General features: G+C 38.8%; 1 protein-coding gene across 3 annotated transcripts in view; it reads right to left on the bottom strand.

Moving 5' to 3' along the window:
* Positions 1–12,038, bottom strand: part of PCSK5 (proprotein convertase subtilisin/kexin type 5) — a 265,589-nt gene that overhangs the window by 137,411 nt on the left and 116,140 nt on the right. For all 3 annotated transcript variants that reach the window (XM_065745519.1, XM_065745517.1, XM_065745518.1), the window contains exon 8: positions 4,202–4,414. In XM_065745519.1, coding sequence (XP_065601591.1) covers positions 4,202–4,414 — 213 coding nt within the window. The remainder of the gene's footprint in view (positions 1–4,201; positions 4,415–12,038) is intronic.

Raw genomic sequence — 12,038 nt, 5'->3', positions numbered from 1 at the left:
TCAGGTTGGAAAAGACTTCAAGATCATCAAGACCAAGCACAGCCTAACCATACTACCCCAACTCTAACAACCCGCCACTAAATCATACCCCTGAGCACCGTTTTCAGATGGTTTTTAAACACATCCAGGGAAGGTGACTCAACCACCTCCCTGGTGTAGGAGCCTATTCCAGTGCTTAACAACCCTTTCTGTAAATAAGTTTTTCCTTATATCAAACCTGAACCTCCCCTGGCACAATTTGAAGCAATTTCCCCTTGTCCTGTCACCTGTCAGCAGTGAGAAGAGACCAATCCTGCTCTCACTGCAATTACCCTTCAGGTATTTGAAGGCTATAAAGTCTCCCCTCAGCCTCCTCTTCCCCAGACTAAACAGCCCCAGCTGTTAGTTTCAGTTGCTCCTCCTATGGCATATTCTCCAGGCCCTCCACAGGCCTTGCTGCCCTTCTTTGGACCTGCTCCAGCACCCCAATGTCCTTTCTGAATTGAGGCAAAAGACATGTGCTGGTCCAAAGGGACCAGTGATGGCCTCTGTTGCCCTCAGCCCACCAAAAGGGAAACAGGTTCAGATATCCCATTCTGGAGGAGAAAAGATAGGTGCCCTGAGGCACCTAGTGCATTAACATAAGATATCCTGAGGATGCTACTGATAGCAATGGGGAGAGCTCTATTTACTTTGTGAAAGGCTGGGCACCTTGGTATGTGTTTGTTCCAGTGAGGGGTCCACACCTTGGAAAGTTCTGCAGTAAAAAAAAACAACAATATATATATATATATATATATATATATATATAATTTTATATATATGTATTATTTTGGCTGATGATACAAAGCTGGGAGGAGCAGCTGACACATCAGAAGGCTGTGCTGCCATTCAGCAAGTCACAGTGCAGTGACAGAGCAGTGGCACAGCTGCACAGAGAGGCGGTGGAGTCTCCTTCTCTGGAGATGTTCCAGACCCACCTGGACACCTACATGTGCAGCCTGGGCTAGGGAGCTGCTTTGGCAGGGGGGTTGACTTGATGATCTCTAGAGGTCCCTTCCAACACCTACAATTCTGTGATTGATTCTGTGATTCTATGAAGAGTAGGACTGCCTGGACAGCTGAGCAGAAAGAAACCTTATCAGGTTCAACAAGGGCTTATAATCCTATACCTGGGGAGTAATAAGCACACACATATGTAAAAACAGGGGCTCATCTGACCTGCAAGAAAGGAGTTCTGTGGATAAGGACCTGAGTGTCCTGGTGGACAATAGGATGGCCATTAGCCAGCAGTGGGTCCACATGGCCAAGAAGGCCAGTGGTACCCAGGAGTGCAAGAGCCAGCAAGTCAAGGGAGGTTATCCTCCCCATTTATTTTGCCCTGGGGGGCCACATCTGCAGCACTGTGTTCAGTTATGGGATCTTCAGTTCAAGAAAGACAGGGAACTACTGTAGAGTGTTTGGTTGAGGGCTACAAAGATGATTAGGGGCTTGGAAGAGCATTTACTACTTGGATTAAGGCTGAGAGACCTGGGAGAGTTCAGCCTGGAAAAGAGGAGACTAAGAGAGGATTTTGTCTGTGCTTACAAATATCTTAAGGACGGGTGTCAGATGGGTGGGGTCATGCCCAATGACAAGATAAGGGGCAAGAGACACAAAAGAAACACAGTAAGTTTGGACTGAACATGAAGGAAAACTTAATTACTGTAAAGTTGACAGTGCACTGGAACAGACTGCTCAGAAAGGTTACATAACCTCCTTCTCTGGGGAGAAAACCTGCCTAATGCTTTTCTGGGCAACCAATTGTAGGAGCATACTCTAGCAAAGGTGTTGAACTAGATGATCTCTACAGGCCCCTTTCAAGCCCTACAATTCTTTGACTCTGTGATTCTGTTCCTCGGAAAACATGCTTTACACAGAATGATGCAGGAAACTTAACTTCATTTATAAAAACAGAACTAATCATGCTATTCAGACTAAAAGAGAGATATCAAATATCTAGAAACTGAAGGTAGATGAGATCAGACAGCAAACAATGTTTTTTGATGATAATGCATAATTAGCAATACCTACACTAGGTCTGAGTGGATATTTTTTACTCTGAAAGAAAGATAAGGCATATTTGTAATAATTACTGATCAGATGATCACAACTATTGTATTTGAAGGAATCAGGGAAGTTCTACAGACTTGGCTATAGACCAGTCAGATCTGGAGAATCCCAATGGTCTCTGCTGACTTTACATAATATTAGTCTCACTTAGAAGTACAGAAGTTTGTGAAGGACTTTTAAAGGATAGCAAAAGGAATTTAACCACAGACTCCTAGGGAACAGAGTAATTCCTTTATTATTACTTATCAAGGAGAATAAGAAACATGCCAGGAACAGAGATAAGGTTTCTGTAGAGAGAAGTGAATAAAGAACAGAAAAATTACAGGAATGAAGGGGTACCTCAGAATAAGTTTAGGACAAAAATTAGATCATCTGAAAATAAGGAAGAATCCAAGCAGGCATGGCCAGCATCCCAGAATCCTGAAAGACAAAGCAGACACTAATAAAAAAAATAGCTGCAAGAATTTTAACTCTTCACTGACATCACGGGAGGTATTTGGAAATGACCAAAAGAAGGTAATACGAGACCAGTACTTCAAAGGCATGTTGGAGGAAAAGAAAAAAAAAAAGAAAAAAAGAAGAAAAGAAAAAAGAAAAAAAGAAGAAAAGAAAAAAAGAAAACAACCTCCACAAAAAGTCCCTCATTTTTTAGGTATGAATAAGTGCAAATATATACACAAGAATAAATAAACTAGGAAGAAGAGAATACTAAAATACCTAATAGTTACACCAGGGTAAATGGATAAATATATTGAAAGCACTGTATTTGAAAAAGCAGATAATATTGACAAAGTAGATTAATAGTAATACAAGAAGTCTGAAAGGAGTGGCATACTGATCACTGAAATGTATAGCTAATGCATTCAATATTTAAAATGCAAATTTACCACGTGCAAATTTTAATGTTATCAATAGTATATCAAGGGAAATTAAAACAATTTCTGAATTTCCATCCAAGATGAGATCATAACTGAAAATGGATGCACAAACTTTTAGGAATGAGGTGAGAAGTAGCATAGGAAAGAAGAGCAGCAAGCATAATCTTGTTTATAATATACCAGCTACTAGGAATGGGCAGAATTTGAACAAACCATGTGCAGTTTTGGGACAATAATAAGAAGCACATAAAACTATTAGAGGGCATCCAAAGGAGGATTATGAAGATGTTGAAGGGTCTAGATGACAAGATGTACAAGGAGAGGATCAAGTCCCTTGGCTTGTTCAGCTCAGAGCAGAGTTGATGGGAGGCCACATGGCATCTGCAGCTCCTCACAGGGAGCAGAGGGCAGCGCTGACAGGGCCCGAGGGAACGGAATGGAGCTGTGTAGAGAGAGAGGTCTGGAGAGGTAGCTGATGGTTAGGGGAAGGGTCTGCACCAGAGAGTGACTGGATGTTGGTACAGGCTTTCCAGGGCTCAGTCATGGCACCAAACTGCAGGAGTTCAAGAAGCTTTTGGACAATGCTCTCAGAAATATGGTCCTTGTGGATTTTGGATGGTCCTTGTGGAACGAGGAGCTGGACTTCATATCTGTGGATCCCTTACAACTCGGGTCATTCTATGACTCAGTGATTCCATTATTCTAATCACTGAATGTAAGAGGAATGATGCTGTATCCAAACAAATCCAAGAAAACAGAAAGGCAGGTGAGAATACCTATGAATTATGTTATACGTATGTATGTAGTATCTGTGTGAGGTTTAAAAACTAATGATAACTGGATTAAAAACAAAACAAAGGACGATGTGTTCTCAGGCTTATTGGGCTTCTGGATATCAGTAATGAAACAAATTGTTTTGACAGCAATGGTAATAGGACTCTTGAAGGCACCACTGAGAGCTGGCAACAAATAACTTAGCGGGAAAGTCTACTGTGAACTAGATAGAACTTAACTGCTTCAGGTTGCAACTTACAGCTTGCTTTCAAATGACCAGATTTGGAACTGAAAGTATGGTGACACCAACTGACTAAAGCACTGGATGAAGTCAAACAGTCCACAACTGTTTTCCTAAAGCAACCTATTATTCAGTATAAATCAGCTATTTCCCTCCCCACAAAGTCACCAGGCAACATATAAATCTGTGCACATCAAAACAAAAATAAAAAACATACTATTTTCCTGTCGTAGGATTCTCCACTGCTGTATGTTGTAGCTAGTGTGGAGGCACATTCTTCCAGGTACCATGGCTTCTTCCCGCTTTCAGCTGTGCTGCTTATGGAGATAGTGTAAATGCTATTGGTGTAGCCATCACAGGAGCAGTGGTCTCGACTCCTTCCACCATTTCCAGATGCCCAAACAAAAACTGAACCTAAGCCTCTTCGTCCCTGTTTGGAAAGAGCAAAAAGATTTTAATAAAAATTCCTTCCTGTCACATGTTTAAGAAGCAGACTTTTGCCCACAGTAAATATCTGATATGAGATAGACAATAAAACAAGCTATTTCACTGAGAAAAACCTGAAATAAAAGGATTTATCGGAGTTCAGAATTATACATAAATATAATTCAGAAAATGAGTAAGATGAATACAGCTTTAGAAACAACTTTTCTACACTGCCTATTTGTTGCTCAACCCTTATGCTGTCTTGCCTTACTAAGAAAGATGTGCTGAAGACTCAGAGAAGAAATTAGAACATACCAAGATGAACTAGGAAAAGAAATAGCATTCTTGAAACTAAAACTCTTTGTAATGCACACTACTTTTGATCTATCAGCTCTCCCATCTTTTTCTTTATTCTCGGACTGCCCAGTAGCATTAAATACTATTTGGGTAGCGTTCTATACTGGCAAACCACATTGTCATGGCTTCATAGACTCTCTTAATCACAGAGCTTTTGAAATGGGAAGGGACATCAGGTCACCTAGTCCATTTAATCTAGTCCATCATAAATACTAACTTAAAGACACCATATATCAACAAAAACTGACAAAAAGAAGATTCATACAAATCAGTTGTACAAATTGGGCACTAATGCATTAACCCAGTGAGATATTTTAAATATATGAATAGTTAAACGAATTACTTTGGAATATTTGTTGTTTGAAATGGGGACTTAATGTAAGTAACCACATACTGACATTTGCTTAATATGGCAGAATTATGTAGAGTCCAAACAAATCAAAACACATTTTCAGCAATGCCAGTAATCTTAAATGGGCATTGATACATCACTGATAAATGGAAAATTCACATGACTGATGCAGTCATGTGAATTGAAATTTTCCTGATTTATATTTGTACATTTCATGCTGATTAATTAAATTCAGATTCGTGCAACTTCATTATCTCCTTTAATTATCAGCAGCCACTGTTTGGAATTCAGTCAGGTGTGGCCAACAAAGTTTTAAACTGGTCTTTGATTAAGCTAAATACTGTCACCTTTCATAGGACACTCTCTCAAGCACAGGAACATCCTTCTGAGTAAAAAGTGACATTTCCATTTATACTTCATTTCTCTGTAACATCTATCTAATGTAATATCTATCTGGGTTCTGTAAGAAATAGGCCCACCCCTGTGCATGTTATATGTTCGTATAATACTTCATGTTACATGGCATGAAACATTACTTCCTGTACATGAATTATTTAGTCATATAAGGAGTGTTTATTTGTTTTTCTAACAGAGTGCAATTGTGTACCACAAATAGCATAAAGACAGCTGTAGGACATCTACTAGGTCAACCTTAAACAATTAACAATTCAGAGATTCATTTAATCCAGATTCACACAGGGAAAGTTTCATTATGGCATTTTGTGTTGAGAGCCTACATCAATGTAAGATAAAACCCCCTCACAGTTCACAATCCAAGCTTGAGTTCTCTCAACTGTTGATGAATTCCATTTTGCGAGTTTAATAAAAGTAAAGTACCTGGAAAGACTCCTCTCTCCAGCAAAATATGTTAAATATCAAATTATCCTGGCTAGTGTTTACATAGGGTTATGTCTCTAAAATGCAACTTCTCATTAAAAAAACATTTCAAGCGGAGAAAAAAATTCCAGGGCGCCAAGTTAAATGTATTATGAATTCCACATTCTCCAGACACTATCAGCCTGTCCAGTTGCAAACTGTAACTATTTCAACTTCTTTCTTTTCCTTTCACTGATCTTAGCTACTACACAAATAAAATGACGCAAAATAGTACCGTTTTCATTGTTCTAAAGAGAAGTTTTCTGAAGTGGTCCACTCCTGTAGCTCCCTTTTCCCACACTATGAACTCTTGACAAATCAAAACCACTTTTGGTTTGGGGTTCTTATTCAGTTTTTGATTGAAAACTGTCCGAACTCAGTGGCATGTGCTTTGCAACTTCACAGGGCAGGAACCAGTTTTAGAACCACTTCTCCTTCACTCTACTGTCTAGACATCTCCATTTTCATATCTTCATTTAACACTCCATGCTGATGATGTGAATGTGAAATGGATGTAAATGGAAAGATTAGTTTACGCACAGTCACAGATGTATGAGGGCTGCTCCAAAAGTAATGCCTCCTATTTTATTGTGTCTGTCTATGACATCAGAAGCAAATGGTGTTGGTAAAGCATTAAGGTTTGAGCCTTCCCAACAATATTCCGCTAGATTTTGTCACAACAGATGGCAGCAGAGGGGCATTCTGACGAAACAGTATCAGACATGGAAGAGCATATGAAGCAAAGAGGTGACACTAAATTCCGCACTAGTAAGGAAAAAAAGTGTATCCATTTACATTCATTGCCATTTGGTGAACATTTCTGGAGACCAAACAGTGGGTGTGAGCACAGTGAGGTGGAGGGTGGTGTGTTTTATCAATAGTGACAGCAGCAGTGCATCACCTCTACTGGCACTCTCTTTACAAGTGCAGAATGCAGGCTCTTGCTCATTGCTGTTAAAAATGCATGGCTAATGGCGGTGCCTATGTGGAAAACTAGTGTTTTGTAGCTGCAAATTTGCTCTATCAAACACTATTATTGTACTTTTCATATCTGCTGCAATTTCCATGGAAATAAATAGGAGTCATTATTCTGGAGCAACCTACATACTACCCCAGCAAGTCAGGGAACCAGAAATTTGGACCCTCTGCACATCTGTGGAGAATGGGAAGGAGGATTTTACTAAAGATTCATTATTTCACTGCACTTCTATCTGTTCCTGCTTGATTTTCACTGGTTTTGTTTCAGATTCCACACATCATCTCTTGCAATTAGCTAATACTTTCCAACAGTACTTTATTATTTTCTCTCGTCTCCTCAGTAGTAATTCTGGCTTGTCTGTCAATTGTGACATTCATTTTGGGGTCATGTATAGATTCCTGTCTCATCCTACACTGCTCTTAAAAACCAACTTCTCTCTTGTACATACATGCAAAGCATGACACAGATATGCAGACCTAGTCAAAAATTTCATCAAAATGTTTTGATGAATTTTTTGTCTCCTGAAGAATTTCACGTCTTTTTCCTGTTTTTCCTTTTAGCACAATATTATGTAGCTACATTTGGCCTCTTTGCTACTCCACTACAAACGGTAGATCACCAATATGACCAGAGAAGAGAGATGGAACATCTCCCTAAAAGTCTATCTATCTCACACATTTTGTAAAAAATAAATAAAATCAAACAATAAATAAATTTATTCATAGAAGGAGAAGACAAAAAAAAAAAAAAGCCATCAAAAACCTATCAACAACAGTTTTTTTGGGGTTTTTTTTTGTCCATCAATATCAGCTGGGTTTGGCTGAGAAGTCTGCCAACAGAAGTATAACATGATTTGTCCCACGTATGCAGAGAAAATCTTTTCACAGCAGGGTAGAACTATAGTTTGTGTGAATTTTGCAGACACAACCCCTGAGTTATTAGCTTCTCTGAACACAGAATGTGTCTATGCTTCTTTAGATACATACTTCTGCTGCTGTACTAATAATGAAAGATGAATTGCATAAAAAGTTATGCGTACATTTTGGGGAACAAAACATAGTCCGATTGCAAATATGCCCATGGATGCCAGAAATTCTGCAGTGCAGTATTTTGAAACAATATACAACAGTTTAAATTTTAATAGTAATGATTGCTTTGAAAATAACAGCCATTTGCACCAATTCATATTTATATGCTCAGTTTCGTGCAAACAATTAATAACACATATTTTTTACAAACTAATGTCTTCCGTAAACATATTAACACCTCTGCCATTGCAATAAAAAAGTAAGTACCAGGTGTGCTGACTAATGAAAAACAGTATTTACTAATACACAGAAAGAAAGAATTGCCACTCCCTAGCACACTGCAATACTTAGCACTTAAGAACTCATCTTTACACAGAAAACAGCATTACCTACGGACTAGAAAATGTGCTAAGTATCTCGCTCTTAAAAGGTATTTGGCAAAGCAAATGGCAGCTGCCTCAAAACTAAATTCAACCTGACCAAAATAACGTATCAAGTAAATAAGTTCTGGTTTACATTTACTGTCTATTGTTAAACTACTTTTGGTCTCCTCCTTCTCCACGTTCCCAAACACCCCACTTTACTTCAATAGATCCAGTCAAGCTCAGGAAATTATAAACTTGCTAGTAACTATACCAAACAAGTAATTAGAGCAGCAACATCAGCTGTCCTACTGTATGTGAATGCCTTTCCCGATTGGTCTCCTTTCAATACATGAAGTTAAGTAACATTTGGACTGTGTTACAAAGTTAAGATAAACATACATGGAAGGCACTCTGCAGCTTTTACTGTTTGTCTAAATCTATCATCTGTCATCTGCCAGATGCCCAAGGGTGTCAAGATGAAAAGTCAAGCCTTAAGCTGCCAAAGAAGCCATGTGTCATTTATTACTGAAAAGCAAAGGTGCATTTACAGACCATGTGGATACAGCTTGGATGAAACTAAAACAGTTAAGAGGATTACAGCAGAGGTATGGACCAGGGTGGAAAAGGGTGCAGAGCAGAATTCTTGTCCCATGTTGTTAAAAATGCACTGCCTCTCCCCTTAGGCCGTGTTGTGTATGCTCTATACTTTGCAATGGTAGCTACCAACTTCCTCTTACAGATCTCTCTGCAAGGCTTTTCAGTGAACCAGACCATTATGAAATGGTCTCCTTTTGTTTTTTGTCTGCTCTCTTACATTGCTTAAAATGCCAGATGACTAAAAAAATAATAAAAATAAAAATCACATGCTCCATTTTGAAATGAAGTGTTTCACTGACATCTAAAACTTGCTACTGACCTACTGACTCAGCAGGTCAATACTTTTCTAGCACATTTCCCGGGCAATGTTAGTGCTCTCCACACGCAGCTGACTGTAAATGAAATGGATTCATGTCACTGATAAAAAGAGCTCAAGGCAAAAACTGCACCTGTAAAAGCACAAAACAAGAACTGTGGGGCATTCCTTTTTTTTTCTGCTAGTACCTCCTTTTTCTTGGTCAGCAAGTTGCAAGGGGGTAAGTGATGTAAAACCTGTTTTTTTTTTCCTTTTTTTTTTTTTTTTTTTTCCAATTCAACAGCATGGGAGGGTTAGTCTGCCAAGAACCAGAGCCAGAATGAACATTTTTGTAATGACATCTGCAGAATTTCCTAACATTATTAAAAGAACATCCACTGCTCCAAGTGCGTGTGTTTGTATATGTAAGTGTGTATACCTATAAAACACATCTCTCTGACTGAATGCCTTACTGGTACTGGCATGTACCATCGCAAGCTAGAGGCCTTCACACTTCAGTCTAAGGACAACCAGCAGGCCACATACTTGCAAGTTGCTTCCAACATGCTTCCATCTAATAAAAACAGTTTCCATCTACAAGCTGCAGTTTGAGCCAGTAGAGCAAGATTTATTCATGCTGTTTTACAAAGTTTAGACTGGACATTCATTCACTGCTTTACAAGTCAAGCTGCCTTAATCCATCTTTCGAATCCTGATGCCTTCCTGCCCACGATGTAGAAAAAGGAACTGAATGCTCCATCAGCCCACCCTGTTTTATGGTAAGTTTTGCTGTCTTCATGGAAGCAATCAAATTTACCAAGGGACAGGACGGTAAATTAGAAGGAGAAGGAAATGTAGAGGACAGAACTGTTGAACGCAGAGTAATTAGAGGTACAGAGCCTGCAGCCAGTGAGAGGTAAATTGGCAGCAGTATGCTAGAAAACCCACACTCACAAGCACAAAACACATATGCAAATAAAAAAAAAAAAAAAAAGAGAACCCTATCCATGGCTAGAATCTAAACATTTAATTTCCTCTCTTCTCAGTAATATTGTTCTACAATTACTTAATGCTTCCAATAACAAAAATTACTGCTGGGCAGTGAGATTGATCCTGTTGTGGAAGCAGGAAAAAGTAAACCCATGGTAAGAACTCTTCCTTAAAAATGAATTACTTAAGTGGAAATGCTTGTAACTGAAGTTCTAGAACACAGGTCAGTTCTCTAGGGAGCTGAAAACAAACAAGCATGCAGGCATGATTTTGAGTGCAATTACCAAATAGGCACCACAGAACACAGCATCCTGAGAAATGCACTTGTAGGAGACAAGATCTTCCTGCTGCCCTGCGTAGAGTCAAAGTGCTGCCAATCCGCTGACTGGCAACATTTTTCTGTTGAGAAGCAGCATCTCCCAGCTCCTGCTGAGTTTCTACCAGTGCACTTAACCTCTAATTTAGAAATGAAAAATACAGTCAGGCATACCACACTTAAAAAGTATCTGGCTCTTCTGTCTGCGAAGCACTCTCACTCTAAAGCAGGCATTTCTCCAATAGAGATAACAGCAAGCTGAGAGGCGTAGGCAAAAACTTTGAAGCCCTATCAAAAGACAGTCAAACAGATTTTTTATTATTCCATTCTATCTAATAGCCTCTCTGACTATCAAAAGGAAAAAAAAATCATAAACAAAAGGAGAAAAACTGGAGGCTATGAATTCTGTTGAGGAATGCATGCTTTCAGGGAAATTCACATGTGGGTATCAATTCATTCAAAATGTATTCCTATACCCTCTATGAAAAAATGAGTGATAAACCTAACAAGTATGCATATACTTAATAAACATAACAAGTGTACAAAAGATGTATGTTTCAGGAAATACTTAAAAACTATGTCCCACGTTTGTGTAATAGAATCTTGTTTTACTGTTAGTGTAACTAGAAAGTCAAGAAAGAATTTCCTAGTGCTGGAACAAGCATACGCACAATACGTTTATCACACAAAAGTCTATCACTTATAACAAGAAACAATTAACTAAGTTGTTGGAAAGGTAAGCTGCTCCTAATGCAATTAAAGCTCTTGGATACTTCTAAACCAACTTTTTCATAGAGAAAAAGGAAAAAAAATCACAACAAAATGTATTTTATCAGCTAGCATGATTTGACACTTACAACACTGAAGCACAAAAACACTTCAACTGTGTGCGTTAAAGAGAATGTATTGAATAACCTCAAGCATCTATGCATTAACACAGTAATTATTGGGATATATCAGTGGAACATTGCAGCATGTATTCTTGCATGTCATGGATTTTTTATTTTATTCTTCACTAGAACAACAGCTTAAACAGCTCCAAGTTATTCCCCACAGAGCTATAATTAGTGCTTAAAGTGCAACCAAAAGGAGTGTTGGCTGAAACCTGAAATCTGAACCTGTGGAATGTTGGAATGAATTTCCCATTTTCCTAAACAAAATAGAGCCAGCTACAAGGCTGCATGAATTGCAGTTCTGGTTTAAGCTATCTCTCCTTATTATTACTATTGTTGTTGCTAATGTACTTACCTGTGGTAAAGCAACTTGCATACAGTAAACACCTGTGACAAAACATGAGCTCAGTTTTCCACAATTTCTGGTATACAAGGAGTCTCTAGTTAAAAACAGGGAGAATTGTCCCTAAATGTAAAGGCAAAGAACAGGCAACATGTAGGGAAGATAACCATGTTACAGCTGGCTAAGGGCTAGTTCTCACAGGAAAACACTCAGTCATGGAGATGGCTCAGGCAGTTT

This window comes from Cyrtonyx montezumae, unplaced genomic scaffold (assembly GCF_038088225.1).
Source record: "Cyrtonyx montezumae isolate F1298 unplaced genomic scaffold, pur_monq_1.0 scaffold_36, whole genome shotgun sequence".
Lineage (NCBI taxonomy): Eukaryota > Metazoa > Chordata > Aves > Galliformes > Odontophoridae > Cyrtonyx > Cyrtonyx montezumae.
Note: the sequence above shows the minus strand (reverse complement) of the source record. Positions and strands in the feature narration are given on the sequence as shown.